Raw genomic sequence first — 22,615 nt, forward strand, 5'->3', positions numbered from 1 at the left:
CTACCCAAAACCCGAAACAGATATATGAAGACTGGAAAGCTATAGCAGTACCATTTAAACACTGAGTATGATCTCTATGAATATGAACAACTGAATGTTTACTTATACAGTATTACAATAAATTTGGTTACTTAATTAAAAAAAAAACCAGATGTTTACTTTATATATGAAATCCAGTCAAATTTAGAAAGTACTAAGCATGCAAGAATGTAGGAAAAAATGATCAACTGTTCACTACCTACTAATATATGTATTATTAAAATATTGATATATTTCCTTCCATACTTAGCATTTGCAAAATTTGTTTCTCAGTAATTGTATAGTTATCATACAATTATACAAGCATATACATTATAACCATGTTTATGTCATCACTGCATGATTGATAGTGCTTCGTTCCAAACTATACCTTACATTTTCTCTAAAGTTAAGTCATTCAAGATTAGTATATATTTTTTATTTTTAGAGAAAATTTATAACTATATAATTTTAAATTAACCATAACTCTATAGTAATCTTACAACACACAGAAGTACTACAGCTCTAAAACTATGTGATAGAAAAAATAAATTTTCCAGTACAAATGATTTATCAAAGAGAATCACGAAGAATAAATCTATGATTAATTATACATTTTGGGGGATTACTTACCTTTAATTGTTGTTCTCTAAAAGTATCCTGAAATGACTCCAACTTACCAAGTTTTTAAACTTACCAAGTTTTTAAAATTTTAAAGTGCTGTTAAAATTGCTAACATTTCCCCTAGTATGTGCTTAAATGTTGGCAACTTAATAGGCTTTGTATTTGGTTAGGGTAATCATATTTTTTTGATTGGAATTTATCTTTCAATAATACAGTATGCATTTGGAAAATACTAATTATATTTAATAAAAAGTGAATAGATGTTAAAGATCATTTTGCTCCGCTAATGAGACTTTATAGATTAAATTTAATTACTACTGACTTAAACTAAAAATCCTTTACATATTAAATCGCAATTAACTTTACTCTCAGATCAAAACTCTAACTTAAAAACAAATATATTTTTACATTAGCTAAACTACAAAAAGAAAAGTAAAATATATTTTTGAAAGAAGTAAGACAAGTATGGCTCTAAAAAACATGAAATAAGATATTGATAAGTGAGAATTTTAAAATGAAAGAATTATTGCCTTCTAATACATTTTGTTGTTTAAAAACTGATCTAGTATATGTGGAATATGTAAAAGATGGAATGATTCAATAAATTTTGACATTTGGCAATGTATTTAATTCGAAGCTAATAAACTTTTTAGACTTAAAAATAAACTTGGAAAAATGAGGTTGATATATGATGGAAAAGCATGCTAATTCACTGCAGAATGTATCAGCTGCTAGATAACATTTTCTTGGTGTGTACTTTAATGGCCCAAAAGGGACATAAGTTCAATCAAGAAAGAAAATATCAACTTCAGTTGGCTGAGCATTTTAACCTTCTGAAACATTTTCATGTATATGATTTCATTTTAACCTCATCATAACCCTGTAAGGCAGAAGTATAATTATTTGTGTTTATCTTACAGAAAAAGAAATTGAGGAGAAATAGTATAATTTTGTTGTTCAAAAAAATCACAAAAAATCCATGAATTAACAAGCATTTAGGTTTCTTTACCAGAGAATTAGTACCTCTTTCCTTGAAAGTAAGAAAGTGAAAGTCAGTAAAAATAGATCTAGTTCAACCCAAGTAAAAGCAAAGACAAATATTAAAGGAAATATATAGGAAATAAGGTCTCAGCGCTGGATTCTCTGTACTGATACAAGGTGAGATTGTGTAATTAATTTAAGGCTAAAATGAAGCTGTGAGATGTTTAAAAATGTTCACATTAAACTGAAAAGTTAAAAATGTCTGAAAAAGAAAAAGCAGATATCTCATCTAACTTTAAGGATTCATCTCTCCACATCCAAATTGCCTGCTTTGTGAAAATGGATCATGTAGAGTGACATAATCAAATGCAAGCTCCTTCCCCACAAATAAGGCATATCTACTCTCCTTTGGATGGACTGACATAATAACATGCTCTTCCTACTTATTTTAATTAAAAAAATTAGTTGCCATGTAAGTATTTTTATATCTGTATAAACTTTGAATTATTAACAGAAATAAACAGAAAAAAAGTTTATCGAAAAATAATAAAAGAAAGCCATCTATATGTCAAAGCTCCCCGTTACTGAAAGAGTAAACAGAGGCTTTGGTGAGTGTTCTCCATAAAGTTGGTATTTAGCTATGTAAATTAATTGACAGAAGGCAGAGTGTAGTGAAATTTACTTAATTTAGATTATGGTACTATTTTTTGGTTCAAAGACTATACTTTTTAAAAAGTGGATACCTGCGGTCCATCTCTGGCTTCATAGAAGTCACCCACTCTTATTTTTGCACTGAAGCTGAAATTGTCCCTTGAGATATCCATTATTCCATTTCTGCTGAGATACTGAAAAAATCACATATTTTTCCACTTCAGGTTTTAATAGTTACAACCCAGTTTTGATGTATAGCTATCTTCAGCACACTAATGTTTTGCATTTTCTATCAAGGCGCTATGGCTTTTAGATCAATTTGGGTTACATACCTTAGTCCCTACAAGAGAAAATTTTGTATCAAGGAACTATATCGGAGAAAGGAGTACATTATTTTTTCAATAAGCATGCTAAAGCGGCACAAAATGTTATGCTGATTAGTAAAAAGCATGTACCTTTATAACTTCAGGATACTGCCTAAGTTTCTTTCCACACGGCGCATAGTATGCTACTTCTCCTTGAAGACGCCCTCCAAAATTTCTTATTCTTGTCTCTCTTTGCCAGCTACGAATAAACAGAAATGAGAATTATACTTTATTTCACTTTTAATTGTTATTATATTTTGTTTTTTTTTGAGTGACAAATGGCTTGCTCAGTGGTCACTTCTGGTGGGAACCATATGGGGTGCTGAGGGTCAAATCTTGGTCGGCTGAGTACAAGAAAAGCACCCTACATCCTGGACTATTGCTATTGCTCTGGTGACTTTCACTTTATTTCTTTTGCTCTTGTTTCTGGGCCATCCTCTGTCGTGCTCAGGGATTATTCATGGTGCTGCTCAGGCAGACTGAACAGTGTTTGAGGGAAGTGAACTTCTGTCCTAAGTCCCCTGAACTATCTCTTTGTCCCTTAACATACTTAATTTTTAAAAAGTTTTGTAAAATTCATTAAATTAATTTTTTATTCTGGAGCCATACCCAGCAGTGCTCAGGGTTTATTCCTGGCTCTATGCTCAGGGATCACTGCTGGCAAGCTTGGGGAACCTTGAGTTGCCAAGGAACAAGCCTTGGTCAGCAATTTGCAAGGCACATGCCTTATCCACTGTACTATCTCTCCCTTTTCTTAAAAATCTTTTTAAAAGAATAAAAAATATTTGAGTAAACATGTTCTATAAAAAGCATAAAAATCATAAAATAAACATAATGTAACCCCCAAACATAGCACTCAAGATACTGTAGTACTGTCGTCCCCTTGTTCATCGATTTGCTGAAGTGGGCACCAGTAATGTCTCTATTGTGAGACTTGGCATTACTGTTTTTGGCATATCTTTCAGCTAATTTTTTTTTCTTTTAGGGTCATACCTGGTGATGCACAGGGGTTACTCCTGGCTCTGCACTCAGGAATCACTCCTGGCGGTACTCAGGGGACCATATCGGATGCTGGGAATCAAACCTCGTTCGCCCGCATGCAAGGCAAATGCCCAACCCGCTGCACTATTGCTCCGGCCCCTCTTTCAGCTAATTAATGGAGCAAAATCAATAAAATAATTTACAAATATTAAAACTTATTAAGTTTCTTTTAGAAATAATAACTGTTGTCTTTGCCAGTAAAATCAACCTGACCCTCTATTCTTCAGGGCTCAAGTGACATAATCAATGTGAAAGTGCCAATGTAAAACTTCTCAGTTCCATTTATACTATTTTAGCTAACCGCTGTTCAAATCCCTTCATTTTATCCAAAATGACTTTAACTGCCTTTTTGTATTATCTTTACAAAAACCTCGGACTCTCTTAATTGTCACTGCCATTTCTTTTTTTTCTTTTTTTTTTTTTTTTAAATGATTTTTTAGAAGAATTTATTTATTTATTTATTTATTTATTTATTTATTTATTTATTTATTTTTGCTTTTTGGGTCACACCTGGCGATGCACAGGGGTTACTCCTGGCTCTGCACTCAGGAATTACCCTTGGCCATGCTCAGGGGACCATATGGGATGCTGGGATTTGAACCCGGGTCGGCCGCGTGCAAGGCAAACGCCCTACCCGCTGTGCTATCTCTCCAGCCCCCTGTCACTGCCATTTCTAATGCAAGTTGTTCTTTTTTGCAGTTATATATTTGCCTGTCTGTGTGATCCCAATTCAGTTCCGTCATATCTACACATAGTAGCTAGCTGTAATTTGAATTTTCTTATCTGTCAACTTCTGTGACCTCTGCTCTAATAAATACAATGCAGCAATTCACTCCTTTCATTAATAGCAGAGAAGAAGAAATAAAACATGCATAATAGGTAAAGACAAAAAATTATTTTGCATACCCATATTCCAAAGGAAGACGTAGTTCACGTTCATCTGTTACTCTTCTCCTTTTGGATGTGCCTTGAAGAAAATTCAAACAATAAACATAAAAGATTCATTTATATACATGATAATTTTTGATGGTTTTGAAATTTTTCCTTTAAAATTGATTTTTAAAAAATTTTTGTTTAGTTCTGTAGTGTATAATATTCTTAAATGTTTTTCAAAAAACACATTATATAAAAGAGAAACTTTACTTTTGCATCATATGACAAAATTCTTTTTCATTTTCTCTAAGGAAAATACAATGTAAAATTATGCAACATTCCTTTCATTTTGTTATTAAATAAGTAGCTAATGAAGTAGAGAGGAATGAGTAGAGATTTCAGAAAACTACAGTTATTTTCTTTGGAAATATGTTTTATGATGCTGAAAAATTTCAAAACTTTCCTTATACATTTAAGCAATGCAGTACTATCACGTTCATAAAAATCTATAATCAAAAGCACTATCAGGTCTTTTAATTAGCCTAAAGTAGGAATGATTGTGATTATAACTACCTGTTAAATTTTTCACGGGCAAGTTTCACAAACACAAATAAATATTCTAAGTCAGTAGGATATCATTCTGGTTTGTGTCAAATGAAAACAAAATGGAAACTTCCAAGAAAAGAGTGAAATAAGTAGCAAACACAGTACTATTCTTTCTCAGCTAGTGAAAGGAGAGTGAATGTAGTTTTGGAATTGTGAATGTAAAGTCTTTTAATGAAGAACTCTAAAAGTTTACAAAAGATGAAATAAAAGGCATAGCATGTTAAAAGAATAAAAATTCTTCTCACTAATACAAATGACACCGGTTATGTGCTGGGCAGACATGCAATTGTATCTTAAATAACCAAGTGAGCTCATTTCTTATACAGTACAAAACCTCCAACTGTCAATCAAAGTATAAATTCTAGACGCACAAACTGAACGTGAAAGGAAAGTATTCAAAATCAAGAGTTGTCATCAATCACTTTCTTAAATTGGAAGCACAGAGAATAAAAATGGTAATGGGTCATATCTTTTCAAAATCCACGCTGACCTTTCTTAGCCAACGTAAAGTCTAACTGGAATATGTGATTCCAATGAGATCATCCCCAGAACACTGTATAAATATCCTTGCTATGGTCTGACTTCGACTTTATAATAATAAAAATAAAGTGTAGGTACCAGAGTGTGGACTTGAAGTAAGTGTGGAAGAAGGTGTGCCAAGAAAAGCAGGTGTCTGGGTTTCAGAACATAAGGCAGCAGGAGCAGAGCCTGGGGCTTTTGCTATGTGGAGGTTACGAGGTGTTGAGTGAGCTGTGAGACTGATGGAAGGGCTTTTGACAGAGGAAGTTGTTTTATTCAGTTTCATTGAAGTTTTCTCTCCTTCAGTATCACTATCTGATTCATCTTGGTCTTTATCATCATCATCATCTTCTTCTGATCCTTCTGTATCTGATTCTGAATTACTATCTGATTCTGGGAAGTAAAAGAAGCATTTGTATATTATAACTAGATAATGATCAACAGTTTGCAGTTTGTATCCAAATGGAAAAAGTTCAGGAATCAGCATCTGTGACTGAGAACTCAAATAAGCAGCTATCCTGAGAGTAGATGCAAAAATGACTATTTTTTAAGCCACTTGAGAACAATGTATGCAAGCTCTAAATCCTCAAAATTCTTCATTGAAAGTATCGATTTTATTCAACATTTTAATTATAAAATCATTTCTTCTCACATGACACTATTTATAGGATGGGCTTTGCTTAATGATTAAAAAAATCACTTGGAACTAAGTGGAAAGACTGAAGAATAAAAGGAACAGGATTAATTATTTAATAGATTCTAATGGCTTCATAAATATACAAGAAGTTTATAACCTCTATCATCCTTTTATCTGGGCATTGAGGCAAAATAAATATTTTTTTGAGAGATTCTTGACTTTTTTGGCAATAGCTTTCTAAAAATTCATATGTAAGGCTTTTATTAAACTCAGTCTTCAACAAAAGAACATGCTAATAGAAGTATCTGCACAGGATACTTTAGTAATTTAGTAACTTGTTTATTGTAATTATATTTTCCTATAGAGCCTGTCAAGCTACCTGTGGCATATTCAATATGTCAAAAACAGTAACACGTCCCACAATGGAGACGTTACTAGTGCCCGCTCGAGCAAATCGATGAGCAACGGGATGACAGTGATACAGTGACAGTGATTTTCCTATAACTGCATCTACTTTTACAGATATGTAGGATCTATTCCTGGATTAAAAATGATAAACATAGGACTGGTACTTGGGAGTGTATCTTAACAGTTGAAGAATTATAGCTTCTGTGGAAATGTGTTTTGTGTAACACTATCTACCTACACTGAAATACATTAAAAAATAGTCTTTAAAAGTTATTGATACTGATAATCATTATGTCTCATGCAAAATTGTGTTCATGGGGAGCTAAAGGAAAATACTGGGATCAATTGTTCTTACTTTGAATAAGAAGCTTTTAAAAATCTTATTGACTCTTTAAATTGCACAACTATATGTTTCTATTTATACAGACTGCTAGAAAACTATGCAATTAGATCTCTTGCTATCAAACTAAAATAGATCTATAGATCTGTGGCTGTCAAATTAAAAATCTTCCAAAATGTGTACTTTTACATCAAAATTTTAACCTGTCATGTGTTTTATGACTTCAGTCTTCTATGGTACAAGAAAGAGAGTGAAGAAGAAGAAAAGAGTTAAAACAAAACAAAACACAAAAGTAGACAGTGAAATCAAAATTTAATCTGGGAGTATTTTCATATGTGATTTAATAAATTTTGTGTTACTGAGTGACAGTCATAGGTATTTAGGTTCTTGGTATTATCTGAATGCCTGTGATTAGAATTTTTACACATGTTAAAAATATCTAGTGACACATTTTAGCAAGTAGAAAAAATAAAGATCAAAATAGACAAATGAGTGGTCCAGGGTAGAAAATTAAGTTTGTGAAATTATTTCTTAGTTTATACATACTTTATATTCACTTTACCACTATTATTTGCTTATGCTAAATGAATAAAAAAAATCTGAGAATTTAACACAGGACTTCCAATTTCTTACCGGCTCTTTATAGAAAGGTGCACGTAGTGTGAAACAATGAATGATAATGAGTCTAAGTCTGTGAATTTAAAACAGCTCTAAAATGTTTTAGTTCATTTACACTTAAGGAAAATTTAAAAGAAAATAACCTGTTTGGCTGTCATCAGATTCATCATCTTCATCGTCTTCCTCATCTTCTTCCTCATCATCTTCCTCTTCATCTTCATTTGAATCTTCAGAATCTTTACTACTGGGAATGTCTGAATCTGTTCCTCTAAACTGTTCCACTAAAGATTTTCCAGGATGGGAGTGATGCTGTGACTTTACTGTATTTACATTATTGCTAACTGCTTTTTCCTTTCCTTGACTATGCAAGATGGGAGAAGCAGAGGGCATTGCAGTTGTCTGATTACCAGGGGTTCTTCTCCCACTTGTACTCAAATTTACAGGTGAGGAAAAAGGAGTACTACTAGCAGTAGCAATGCTTTCATTAATTTTATTCTGCATTTTGGTTTTTGTAATAAGTGCTAGAGGAGCTTCTTGAATGACACTTTGAATAACACCATTTGGCTGATGATTACCTAAAAGTGCATTTGTCAAGAATGGATTAGGGTGGTTGTTTTCTAATATTTGTTTTGGATGTGCTGGTGAACTAGAGGTTGCTTTTGGATTTGACAAAGCTGCAATAACCTTCTTCAGGCTCTTAGATGACTCTGGTTTCTTTAACTGCGCTGGGAATGTCTGTTTAAATTGTTCCTGTTGAAACAGAAGTTAAAAAACAAAAGAAGAATGTATCATAAGAACAAAGATCACTTCCCTCCCCTCAACTCCTGCCACTTGCATACTGCATTCTCATAATTGTTTTCTTTGTATGAAATGTCCTCCTCATAACTTAAAGGTTAATAAAATTCTATTCATTTAAAAAAATCTAATGAAAAAATGTTCCAAGTTGTCTCAACCAAAATCATTCATTGCTTTTCTACGTTAAAATACTTCACCTTCTTCATTCTGTTCTATACTACCTGTGGTATACATGATATGGCTCAGTACTCTAAGGGATCTCACTCCAGAGTATTTTTAGCACATTAGCACTGGGAATACCAAAATAAAAGAATTTAGGTAATTTGTAATACCTAAATGTATTACAAAAATGTAAATTTTGGGGGGAAATAAATATATAAGGTCATTAAACAATAAATTTTGCATTTGTAAAAAAAATTAGCTCTGGTCACCATTTTGAAAAGAAAATAATTTAAAATAAAAGGAAGTAAAGAATTAAAGTACTTTAACTAAATTTTTAAACCTGGAATTGAATTTTGGATAAAATTCTGTACGTTAATTGGTAGTGTAGAAATGAAAACCTGCATTACTGATAGCATCAATCTTATGCTTTTAACACCAAAGCCAGCAAAGATTTGCGGAGAGTATCACATGTACAAATGCTGACTGAATACCTTATTAAATATTTTTAGTGCCAGACTAACAAGTAGCAAACAATCCATATATTAGCTTCTTCATATTATTTAACGGCCCATTTTATTTAGAAAAAGAATTTAAGATAATTATTTCTAAACAAAGACATATTATTTGTACCTAAGGCAATATTCACAAGCGGAAAATGTTTAATTAGTATTCATGCAGTGAACAAAATGGCATATAATAGTAAGTATTGTGTTTACTATTAAAAAATTCTATAAAAATTAAAAAAAATATTTAATACATGTAAATGTTCATATACTATATAAATATTAGATGTCACACACAAGTATATATAATCTAGTTATACTTCATATTACTTAGGTACTGAATTAAATCATTAATAGGAAATTTAGTTATTTGCATGACTTCAAATATAGGTATGTGATGTTAACTGCATACTTTTTATTAATTGAAATTTTTTTCTTAATATAGAGGATCAAAAGAGTCATGAAAACAACCTTCTCTTTAGTTCTGTTTTGCATCTTAATTTTCTGAAATTTCTACTCACATTATATTTCTGGAGAATTATTTCAAACTAATACCAAAAGGTTTTCCAGATCAGGGGATCAGATGTGGTGGCGGGATCAAGTTAGGTCTGCCACAAGTAAAGCAAGTGCCTTTACTCCCTGTACTATCCCAAGACTAGTGTCAGTTATTTTTTTCATAGCAAACATATCTTTTTACAATTTGAAAGGTAGTACAAAAAAGTTAAAAGAAAGAAAACTTAGACCTGATTGTAACCACTGCCTTGTTCCAAATGGATAAAAGACAGGTAAAGAGATATGCTCAAAGTTCTGTCCTAACTCTCAGCTTTTGATGTCCCAGCTCCAGTTTGAATCTTTTCAGAAGACACACAGAGAAAATTTCAGACAGAACTTGGTATAACTCTCCTGAACTATGTAGTTAATTTAGAATGTTCTGAATTAAATGTCAATATTAAAAAGGCATGGAAAGAGTCAATGATTAAGTAACACTCAAGAAAATCAAAGGTTAGTAAGGAAGTAAGTTATACACAACAGTTAGGATCAAACAATTCAGACTTCTGGGGCTGGACAGATAGAACAGGGATTAAGGTACTTGCCTTGGTCATGGCCCACCCCAGTTTGATATCTGGCAGCCAGATATCAAAACCAAGTAGCCAATAAAAAGCAAAGACATTTAGATTTAAGTCTAATGTGAAAGCTCATTCACATGAAATATTTCTCATCATCATTACCTTTCCAGAAATACACAATATTTTCTTAATGAGGTTTGAAATTGGAATAACCTTGGTACATAGTTTTTCAACTCCAAATTTGTTATAAATAGTTGGAAATGGCAGCTTCTTCCCAATTTGTTTCTTTCTTTACCTTACAGTTGTGTATTTGACAGATTGGCTGTATATCATGTCTAAATTTGCTATAGCACTTAAGCAAATGTTTAATAAATGACTAACTGGCACCCATACAAAATTCTTTAAAAATATAAAACATTTTAAAAAACTGAAAAAAAATTAAGAAATCTTTTATAATGCAAGTAATTTTTATATACCCCTGTAAATTCATATATCTTAAAGTGATAGCATTAATGAAAAGATAAAAGAACCTAACAACAGGGGCTGGAGCGATAGCACAGCGGGTAGGGTGTTTGCCTTGCACACGGCCGACCCAGATTCGATTCCCAGCATCCCATATGGTCCCCTGAGCACCGCCAGGAATAATTCCTGAGTGCAGAGCCAGGAGTAACCCCTGTGCATTGCCAGGTGTGACCAAAAAAGAAAAAAAAATAATAATAAAAAAGAACCTAACAACATACTTTTAAATTTGCTTAATTTACTTATAATATATCAATAATAGTAACCCGTATGATAGAATAGTATATTAAAGTTATCATCATACACATGAATTTTTGTGATTCAGAGACACTTCATTTAGACCAGAGGCTCTCAGTTCTTCGTATATAGGCATATCCATCATATGGGAGGCTTTTTTTGGACATGTTTCACTATCAGAGGTACCAATTTATTTATTCTGAGGTATTTTTTTTAATACACCCTTCCTTAAGGTTCAGAATCACTCTATCCCCAAAGAAATCTGATTTGTTCAAGTTATTTTTCTTTAACTTTGTTCTTATATTCTTCATGGTACATTAAGAGTTCATGGATAAAGATATGTGACTTTTTGAGAAAAAAAAAGCAGCAAATGAGAGTGGTTAGGAATAAGGACTCACTTTCTTACTACCAAGATTAAAATTCTACTTCCACCAGTGACTGGCAGTGTGATTTTGGGAGATTTATTTAAGCTCTATTATCTCAATATGATCACCTGTAAATGTGAATACCAATATTAACAGTATTCATAGACTTATAGATTAGGGTCTAATAGGGGAAACATTGGTTTAGCACTTAAAACAAGGATTGAAAAATAGTAGTAATTGCTGTTAACTACTGATTAGTGTGCTTAGTTAATAATTTTTGTAACAAAACAAAGAGGATAGACCAAAAAAATGAAATATTGCTATTTTCTCTATTCTTAGCTAGTTTTAAAATAAAAAGCACTGGTTTTTTACTCATGTGACTTATAATGGACATATGAGTATAAATTATACAACAAAATAAAATTGGTAACAGGAAAACAAAGGTAAAAAATTCTCTGATGAGTATCCTATATAAATAAAATAAATGTATAAATAAAAGTTACTAAAATTATTTTATTTTGCACCTAATTCAGTAAGAGTGACAAAAGTGGGCTGGAAGGATATCTTAGGCACTTAGTTTGTATAAGCTCACTTGATTTGATTCCTAGCACTACATATAGTTCCCCAGACACTGCCAGGAATTCTGGCCACAGTGTGTGTGCCAGCCTCCACCCATAAAAAAGAATGGTAAAATAATTTATTAAGCACTACTACAGTTAGAATTAATAAATCATAGACCTACAAAGGTAAATAACTGAAGGCTTTATTAATTTTACTTTCCTGGTTCACGCTATACCTTGGGGCTTACTCCTGACTTTGTGCTCAGGGACCATGTCTAGAGGAAGTTGGGGGAACACATGGGTGCTAGGGATTGAACCTGGATAGACTGCAGGAAGGTAGTCTCCCTGCCCACTGTATTATTGCTCTGGTCCCAAGAATTAAATACTTTAAAAAATACACATTGGTATCAGAAAAATAGACACTGATTTTAAATGAAAGTAATGTTAAATCTCTCTTATTTAAGTTAATTTTTCTCCTTACAAATAAAACAGGGAATCTGTTGGGGGAAATTACGTACTTGGTATACTGCCCAAAATATATTAAATGTGTTCATAAACAAAAATGAGAGAGACCTAATTTTGTGACATTCTATCCCCAGTGATTAGAAAAGTACAATAAAGAGTGGGATTTAAATTTTATAAGACTATATAAAAGCTCTTTTACTAACAACAAAATTAAAATTCTTTCATCATTTTTACTTACCCGTTTGGATCGCAATTCACTGGTTAAAGGACTAGATTCTTCAGAGGTATTTTTATTCCCTGCTTTAAGTACTTCAGGAGAAGGAACTATGAGCTTCATATAAGTTTCCTTTTTGGCTTGATTTACCAAAGATAAAGGTTTCACATTGGACACCAATCCCGTAGACTGTATTACACTTGTGTGTTTGTTCACAGATTCCTCCTTTGCCTGAGAGCTTTGGAAAATAAATGGAAGCTGCTGTGACAAAACCTGAGGCTGCTTCTGCTGGGATTGGAATGATGAGTGAGTCTGGGATTCAGACACAAGAGGTAATGGCTGGTGTATTCTTTTTTCCTGGGCTTTTTCAGTTGCTTTCTGTCCATCTGCTTTTGGGTCTGAAATACTATGTAATAGCACCTATAAATAAAAAATGGTAAGTCAACTTTCTTAATATTTATTATGATAAAAACACAAAATGTTATGTTTGTAATAATTTGGTAGGTAAATTTCAAACACACACTCATACACACATACAAAACCAAGATCTCTTTATTTGTTATACTAGCTCTTATTTTTTCTTATGAAATTTGAGAATTAAAAGCAAAGTAATGGTTAAACTGTATAGAAAGAAAGTTAAGATGTAGCAGCTAATTCAAAAATATAAATATTGTTTGAGAAGTGGCAAAGAAATTATACCTGGTTGTTACTTTTATGTTGTGCTTCACTCTCTGAATCAGAATCATCATCTTCACTTTCTTCAATACTTTGATCTTCTTCATCATCTTCCTCTAGATCATCTGAATCACTACTGCTAATGCCTTCACTTGTGGTGTCTGATGATGTGCCTGAATCACTATCACTGTTGCTAGAACTTTCCATCGTTTTCTTCCTTGGTTTCTAGATAGAGACAAGATTTCGAGACAGACTTTATATTTAGAAAAATATTTCCAGTTTTATTAAGAGGCATACTCTTTTCAATTTCAAATGACATTTTCAATCTCAAGTTTTCATTCTAGGGAAAAATTAAAAGTCACAAGCTATTAGGGTAATTACTTAACAAACTGGAACAATGGTGGAGGGAAAAGGACACTGGATAGTGGCAGAGGGAGGTGGGCACTCTGGGAAAGTGGTGATGGACGAGACTATGCATGAAATCTTATCATTAACAGTCTTGTAAACCACAGTGTCTTGAAAATAATTAATATTCCTGAGAATCTTTAACATCTAAATAAAACAATATGCTCAAAAATTCAAAATAAATATAAAAATTAGTCTTCTCATCTTTATCAAAATGCTACAAAGAACAGTTTATTAATTTCCCTTCATCCAATAGAGAAAAGTGTGAATGAGGCCTCTTCATGAACTTTACCTCATCATATACTAATTTCTTTAAATTAAAAAAAAATCACAAAAAAAAACAAATAAGACAAATGCATACTGAAGGCCATTAAAAAGCACAGCTAGTTGCTCTAGTCTCACATGGGCATGACGAACAGCAACTCTGTCCTCTTGGGGAGTAGGTAGATTCAATAAGGAAACAAACAAATGTTTGTCACGATAAACACCATGAATGGACCCTAGAAAACTTGTGAGTGTGTGCTGGGTGTGGGGTGAAGATTTAGATGTAGTTTTTTTTTTGTTTTTTTTTTTGTTGTTGTTTTTTGCTTTTGGGGTCACACCTAGCGTTGCTCAGGGGTTATTCCTGGCTTTTGCACTCAGGAATTATTCCTGGCGGTGCTTGGGGGACCATATAGGATGCCGGGTATCGAACCCAGGTCGGCCGCGTGCAAGGCAAACGCCCTACCCGCTGTGCTATCACTCCGGCCCCCTGATGTAGTTTTAAGGTAAGATCTTTCTGAGCTGAAGTCTCAAAGAACATAAAAGTTAATCACATGAGAAGACTCATTAACGGCCAGAGATATGATAAAAGCCCCCTCCCCCCATAAAGAAAAAGGTAAAAATAATCCCGACATGTTCAAAGAATGATGAAGTCAGCTAGACCAGCTAGAGCATGAAGAATGAGAGGAAAAATGGAAGTAAAATAGACTAAGCTGGCAAGGATCAAACCATCCAAAGCACTGCCGGGAATGACCACTGATCACAGAGTCAAGAAAAAATCTCTGAGAAGAGCTCCCCAAAAATAAACAAAGACCAAATTCTAACCATTTTAAAAAGGTTGGGGAGGTGCAGAGCTAGTGCAGGTTAAGGCACTTACCTTGCACACAGCTTATCTTGGTTTTATCTTGGTTTCATCCCTGGTGGCACAGATGGTCTCTGAGACCCCCAGGAGTGAACCCTGCATACAGGGAGGCACAAACTACCACACTCCAAAGAGAAAAATAAATGCCCATGATGAAGGGTGCTTCTGAGTTTGTTTTGTTTTGTTTTCCTAAAGCAAGGACTCTGGAGCCGTCCTGCCTGCATTTAAATTATGATCACTTAACTGGTCAACGTATTGGGGAAGTTTATTTACCCATTTGTGACAGGTAATATGATCTTTCTGGCAGCACAGGGAGTACTGCAACAAGTATTACATGCAAAACTATTAGTGTAGAGCTGGCACGTATTAAGTCCTCAATAAATCTTAATTATTTAGAATATCTGTACGGGTGCTGACAGGTTTGTTCTGGTTTTTAGGTCACACCTGGCAGTGTTCAGAGGTTATTCCCAGCTTTGTACCAGGGAACCTTGCTGGAGTGGGTAAAGAACATGCATCTCCTGCACACAAAGCATGCACTCAGCCCATTCTTTAAGCTATCTCTCTATAGGGCATTTCAGGTGCTTTTTAAAAACAACAACAACAATAAAACAAAAAAACTGCATAATAGCACACGAAATTAAAAATAAACTTGTGAAAAAATAGGAGTGGTGGACAGGAAAGGTGCACACCTTGTAGAAGGCAAACATAGGTCCCATCCCCAACAGCCCCCCCAGAGCCGTGTCAGGAGTGATCCCTGAGTAAGTAAACACCACCAGATGTGACCTTACAGAGCCAGGACTAAGTCCTGAGCACCACCAGATGTGGCCCAACAAACACAGCAACAGCAACAAAAGAGGAATTGGTTATTCACAGTGAATTATTCTTTAAATTCGGGTACTTAGATCTTTAGCAAGTCTATATATTGATGTTACTTATCTGTTCTTCCAAGAACAACTTACCTTATCTTTAATCTTCTCAGTTCTAGCATCTAGAGACTGGTTTTTATTTTGTTCCTGATTACATTTTCTATTTCCTCCACCTGAGCTTATACTCTTAGTTTGTACCATAGAACTTGAAGCAGTAGTGGACAGTACAGATGTGTTGAGACCAGATACAGATGATGTACTGTTCCCATTTATTGATCCATTCACACCTTGAAAATAAAAACAAAGATACTTACGTAATAGACTATTATTCAGCTATAAAGACAGGATTGAATAATAAATGAGTCTTGGAAACATTAACTTAAACCAAAGAAGTTCAACACAAAGGCTCACATACTGTAAGAATACATCTATATGAGAGAGGCAAAATGATAAATCTCTAGAGACTGAGTACAAGTTTGTGACTGTCACGGAGCACAGGAGGGAGGAAGGTTAGAAATGGCCTAACAGATATGCAGTTTTCTTTTTAGGTGATAAAAATGTTTTAAAACTAGATAGAGGGAATCATTGCACAAAACTGTTAACTGTACTAAATGCCACTAAATTGTTTGCTTTAACATGGTTAATTATATATTTATGTGAATTTCACTTCAATTAGAAATGTTTAGAAAGATAATTAAATGCAAGAATCCCCTTTCAGCACATATTCCCTAAAACACCAAAGTGAAAAGATAAGCCATCTAAAATGCTGCTGTAATTTGCAAGTGATATAGTAACAATACAAATATTGTCATTTCAAAGAAAAAAGAGAGTAGATTACTTTAATGAATTTAATGCTTGCTTGCAGATGACTCTATTGCATGGGATACATAAGAGAGTAATGAGATACTGAAGAAAAAACAGTGGTTGGGGGACTTAAAAGACCTGGGTTCTAATTCTGATTATGTCACATTTGTATGTAAGCAGTATTTCTTCAATTAACTTGTCTAACTTTGACTTCAAAATCAGAATACTTTCAATTTCAAGGAACTGTTGTAAGGATTAAGCAAAACAATGTGAAAGTGTTCAGCACAATGCTATGTAAATGTTAATAAGCCTAAACTCTACTGAAAATAAGCAGTTAGTTAGGAGATTTGCTGCCCGGTAAATTACTATGGGTACCTTTTTCAGGACCATTTCGATTACTTTTTCCTGAAGTCCTTGAGTGGAATGAAGACGAATCATGATTCTGGGCTGGAGGAGCAAACAGTGGTGGAATTCCCAGTAGTGGTGGAAAGAAGGTTGCTCCAGTACGAGTATGAATATCTGCTGTTCGCCACCATTCTGCACCTCAAAACCAAGCACGAGACAAGCAAAAGTACTTCAGCTAATTTTACAGTTAAGGGATGAATGCTTTTTATCTTATGTCATTGAAAAATAAAGTTTCATCTTGAAACAGAACTGCTGGATGATACAGTTTTTATCGTCTTCCTAATTATAAGGCAGATGATTAGATATTACATCCTCAATATTTCTCTCAGTAAAATAGCATCCCAAGTTTTCTAAGTGGTTGACTGTGAGCTCAAGTTTATGAAGAACAAAGAGAGTCTGTGGTTTATAAAATAAAAATTTAAATATTAAAGATAGGCTGGAGTGATAGTACAGCAGGTCAGGTTTTTGCCTTGCACATGGCTGACCCAGGCTTATTCCCAGCATCCCGTATGGTCCCTGAGCAATGCCAGGAGCAATTCTTGAGTGCACAGCCAGGAGTAACCCCCGAGCATCATTGGGTGTGGTCCAAACACCAAAAAGAAAAAGAAAAAGGAAAGATATTAAAGAGCAATTTGGTTCTTCAAAGACATGTTTTCTAAATAAAATATTTAAGATTATATATCTTTTAATAGCAAAAATAGAACATACACAAGTATACCTATAAAATGCAATGTACAGATTCATGCATGTGTTGCATGTTATTGTGCATTTATCCATATGTTAGAGTATATACAGATTTTAATGTAAGCATATGTACAAAATTGGGTAACTTGCCTCCTATTAATAAAGGTCATACCTCACAAAAAAAATATTTAAGGCCAAAAACAGTAACAATAAGTCTCTCAATGAGAGACATTACTGGTGCCCGCTCAAACAAATCGATGAGCAACGGGGTGACAGTGACAGTGATAGAAATCTACTTTAAAATCTTAGAATCCACAGTTACCACCTACAAATTATTTTAAGACTCCTTAGCTTACAATATGTTTGTTTTTGATGAATCAAGTGTTTTTTAAAAATCATAAAAATATTATTGCAATCCAGTATAACTAGCACTTATGCAAGAATATATTCTGTAGGGAAAAAAAAAACCAGGGGCTGGAGAGATAGTACAGCGGGAAGGGGCATTTGCCTTGCACTCGGCTAACCGGGGTTCAATCCCTCAGTACAGAGTAAGGAGTAAGCCTGATCAATCTCAGGTGTGACCCACTCAGCAAAATATAAATTAGAAACCCCACAAAGATAGCAACACTAGGACAGCTTTTCCTTTAGTTTGTCTAAAACTGGAAACAAAAGATTTCAAAAACAAGTCAGTAAATAGAAAAGATTTATGAAATTTTCCACTTTAATGAGGAAAGCTTGACTTCATGTTTTTTATTATAGGTACAATAAATAGTTTATCAATGTAAAATTACTTAAATGGTATAAAATCAAATGTGGTTCAGATAAAGATTCATTTAGTTAAAACTTTTGGAAAATCTAAACTATTAATAAGCCAAATTTTATAGAACATATTTTTTTAAAAGAAGGGTGAAGATTAAGAATCTGTAAATAATCCAAATAAAAGTCTTGTATTACCCCATCAAAATATTTCAGAAACAATCTATGCCAACAGGCTAACATGCTAGATTACCAAATCAGTCATTATTTTCCAGGCTAATATTCTAAGAGTTATATTTTATTTTTCATTGATTGAAACAACCATCTGAGATTAGAGGGAAAATCAATAACAGAGAATCAGAAAATTCAATATGGTCAGTAAATTCTATTATATGATCTTTAAATCTTTTCTAAGAACAGCTCATTAAAAATAGAATGTAAAGTTATGCATACCTTCATTATGTAATGGCAATATCGTATTTAAAAAGAAACTAGAAATATTGATGGTAGTTTTTTTTTTAGGTTAAAAAGTATTAAAAAGCTAAAAAAAATTTCTTCCACAAAATGAAACCAATGTATATTCAGCAGTAGCTCAATGATGGAAACTGAACCAAGAATAACTTTACAAAAGCATTAATCATTTATCTGCTTCAAATAAAAGAAGTGTATTTAGATAGGAAGAAGTATATATTTCATGCTTATATCAGCACAAAATTGTGATTCGTAGGTTTAAAAAGTTTCCATACAGCTGATAGAATGCAACTGAAGTTCACAAAAGATTTGTTATTTCATATAGTCTGTAATTAAAGCATTAAACTAAAATATTTTGACTATGTAAGCAACTAACATGAGAAATCAAAGTGTCTAATGCTAAAATATGTTTTACAGAATCCTACTCAGGAAAAAAGATAAAGATCTTTAGAATATCACTCACAACTAAGCACAGTTAAGATTAGGGGAAAAAATAGGTATGGTATAAATAATAATATTGTAAGTAAAAACAAAATATAAGGACATAAGAGAAAATAAAACTAAAAACTATATACTACAAATTTTATGTCAAATAGGAATAATGTAATTAAATGTATCTTCCACATTAAATATTAATAATATTTAGTTACAAAGTAGTTTATTGATAAAAATAAATAATAAAGCTTAGATAAAACAGTACATGATACGTTTTCTTTCTTTTTAGTGTATTTCTTTTTTCCTTTTCTGGCCACACCCGGCAGTGCTCAGAGACTATATGGTATATGTACTCAAGGGTATAGTAGCATAGAAGTACCATTAATAATATTTAGCTGAAAGGTTCAGCATATCAGAAAATATATTGAATCTCAGTTCAAAATTTAGAAAGCATACTTAACATTTTGTTAATAATCATGTGCTTCACAAAAATTCACTGCAACATAAAAATGTGATAAAAAATAAAATTCTTTAAAAGAAATCACCATGAATACTATTTCATCATGAAGTAGAAATAATTATAAAAGCCCATACACATCAATTTTGCATCTGTAGCTTTAATAATTTGAAATATAGTATTATTTGGAGGTATACAAAACTTAAGAATAAATTATTTTTCATTTAAAAACCCTAGCAGCTCCGTCCTTGGGTGTTTATTTAGTTATTTATTTAGTCATTTATTAGAAACAATAAAATGTTTTATTTTGGTTACTAATAAAGTTTATTCTAGACAGGTTAAATGTAAGTTATTACATCAAATATACCCCTGAAATTAAAATTAAAAAAATCTTTGAAACAGGCATATTCCATTTGGTAAAAATGTACTTAAATACTTTCCCATAACAGACTATAGCTAGTAACTGCTTATTTATCCATCTCCTAAAAACTAAGAGATATGCAACATAAGCTATAATAAAAAACGCTCAATTTTAGTGAATTTATTTGTAACTGAGCTGAAAAATAAAACGTAGCTGATGTTCAAAAACTCTGATTAATATAGTAATGCAAAATATATTCATTTATGAGAAATGAATATAACTTAGGTAGATTAAGAAAGTTTATATATATATATATATATATATATATATATAAATCCAACACTATGTAAGTCCAGGTGAACCATTTTTTGCATTTGTTAATTCTCATCAGAGGGAAAAGAGCATTCGATTTTAATAATATAGTAGTTGAATTATAGTTTGTAAATGCTCAAAAACAATACTAACACTCATAAAAGAATAAAAATAAAAATATTAGAATCTATGCTATCCTCTACTTTACTTTTTATCCTGAAATACTATATTTCAGCCAAATATTTCTTAAATTCTCATCTTCCTAAACAGCTTGACAAAAGCTAAGTCCTTAATCACATTTTTAGAGCAAATGTTAAGACTGACTTTAAGACTTGAACATTACTCATCTTAACCCACTCCCTTTTACCCAGACAATTACCCAGACAATTAAAGAAATACTATGATTTAAGAAATAGAAGCATACATTTAACCATGTACCCATTTTATATGTTATTTAAACAAGATATTTACTTCCTTTAAAGGAAGCCCTTGGTAATTTATTATCTATTAAAGTGGAAGACAGAAAATAATATTGTTACCTATTACGTGTTATATGCGTGCCACACACTGCACTTAGTATCAAACATGGCTTACCTATTTCAACTTTCACAGAACCCTAATAGATTCAATTATTATTGTGTCAATTTTCTAGATGAGAAAGTTGTGGCTGAAATAAGTTGTTCAAGGTCTCACAACCAAAATATAAAAGCCATACTGAAATTCAGATCTATTTGTCTCTAAAACTCTTTTTAACTTTTTCATGATTTTACATATACTAAATCATGTATTTCTTACCAAAATTTATTAGTCAAATTAATTTCTGGAAGTACAATAAAGTTTAGATATTTAAAGTAATAAAATGAGTCAAATTTTAGCATGTCTAAGTTAAACTTTTGTGTCTCACTGAAATAATAAAATCTCATAATTGAGGAATCAAGATAATACTCGTTTTCCTGCCATATAAATTGCACAAAACAATGCTATTTTGGTGAGATACGGGAAAATACAGAAACTTTAGTGTACAGTTCATTCATCTTATAAAAGTCATATAAGTGTGAACTCAAAATAAAAGTACAGAAATACTCATTTTAAAAACTGGACTTCTGCTTTCCCCTTTGAGTATATAAGTTTTAAAAAGTCAAATAAAGCTGAGAAAATGCACCAAGCTCTGTAACTGAAATATGTATACTATTTTGCATTTTAATTTTAATAAAATGCATAAGAAACACTTGGTCAAATTATGTGCTTTTCTGGCAAGTGCATATTTCTTCAGTTACACACTTGTATATCTACCTACTTGCATTGCCACAGAGCACACTGTTTTTATGGTTTATTTTTTTTTTTTGCAATCAACAAATTTGAGCCAACTCTTGCACAAAATTTTTTTTAACATACCCATTATTAAGCTATTATTTTTGCTCAATTTAATAAAACAAATCACTGCTTGAACATTTTCAAGCCTTCTTCCTTTCCTTAAACACTGTTTGAAACAGATGTTTACCTGGAAAAGATGCTAGTTGGGGATGTACGGCTAAGGCTGTGGGTGTACCAAGTGTCCCCAAACCACCAAATTCTGAATGCCCTGAGCTGGCTGAATGTAGACCAAACACTGGGTGGCTGACCATTGGGAAGGCACTCGACACTGTGGACAGGTTAAACGGCTGATCCCCAGCTGCTCTGAATAAATGTCCTGGGAGGGAAAAAAACACACTTAAAGTTGAACTATGAAGACAGGTGAAATTTAACTGATTTCAGCGTTCAGTTTAAATTTTCAATAACTCCTTATATATTAAATATGTATTTTAAATCTTTTCATTTGCATTTCTACTCTTCAAGCCCTACAGAAGGTATTTCTAAATACATGAAAGTACCCTGAAGAGGAATTATGAGTGCGAATGACCTTAATACTTTAAATTGAAAATTAAAATAAAACATTTTAGGTAAATAATTTTCATTGATTATAATAGCTTGACCTGCTGATTTGAGGGAAACTCTCTGTTAACAATGAAGAATAATACATTTTCAAAGATTTTCCTCATAAAAAGTCAAATTAGTAAGGTTGAAAACAACTCCGAAATTTGTCATCAAGTCATCATGCAAACCACCATTTATTTTAGGCATAGTTTCTCAGTCTCCAAATGCCAGAACTGAAGCTATGTTCTTATATGCCCCTCCTTGAGGAGACTTGAAATCCTAAAGGGCAAGAAGGGCTGAAGTGTCTCCTTTGCCAGCGGGAGGCAAGTTCAACACACCGTCTGGCTCCACAGTACCACAAGGAATGATGGCCGAGCAC

The 22,615-nt window shown here is 32.7% G+C and overlaps 1 protein-coding gene across 19 annotated transcripts in view; it reads right to left on the reverse strand.

The window, feature by feature from the left end:
* BAZ2B (bromodomain adjacent to zinc finger domain 2B) overlaps nucleotides 1–22,615 on the reverse strand; it is a 356,824-nt gene that overhangs the window by 69,249 nt on the left and 264,960 nt on the right. For 9 of the 19 annotated variants that reach the window (XM_055120590.1, XM_055120589.1, XM_055120586.1 and 6 more), the window contains 10 exons: nucleotides 21,824–22,012; nucleotides 16,817–16,984; nucleotides 15,731–15,924; nucleotides 13,268–13,468; nucleotides 12,593–12,988; nucleotides 7,825–8,431; nucleotides 5,778–6,071; nucleotides 4,587–4,647; nucleotides 2,730–2,838; nucleotides 2,367–2,468 (listed from right to left, as the gene is read on the reverse strand). In XM_055120590.1, the coding sequence (XP_054976565.1) occupies nucleotides 2,367–2,468; nucleotides 2,730–2,838; nucleotides 4,587–4,647; nucleotides 5,778–6,071; nucleotides 7,825–8,431; nucleotides 12,593–12,988; nucleotides 13,268–13,468; nucleotides 15,731–15,924; nucleotides 16,817–16,984; nucleotides 21,824–22,012 (2,321 nt within the window). The remainder of the gene's footprint in view (nucleotides 1–2,366; nucleotides 2,469–2,729; nucleotides 2,839–4,586; nucleotides 4,648–5,777; nucleotides 6,072–7,824; nucleotides 8,432–12,592; nucleotides 12,989–13,267; nucleotides 13,469–15,730; nucleotides 15,925–16,816; nucleotides 16,985–21,823; nucleotides 22,013–22,615) is intronic. The other 10 variants (XM_055120598.1, XM_055120593.1, XM_055120591.1 and 7 more) reach the window with 6 other exon arrangements.

This window comes from Sorex araneus, chromosome X (assembly GCF_027595985.1).
Source record: "Sorex araneus isolate mSorAra2 chromosome X, mSorAra2.pri, whole genome shotgun sequence".
Classification (NCBI taxonomy): Eukaryota; Metazoa; Chordata; class Mammalia; order Eulipotyphla; family Soricidae; genus Sorex; species Sorex araneus.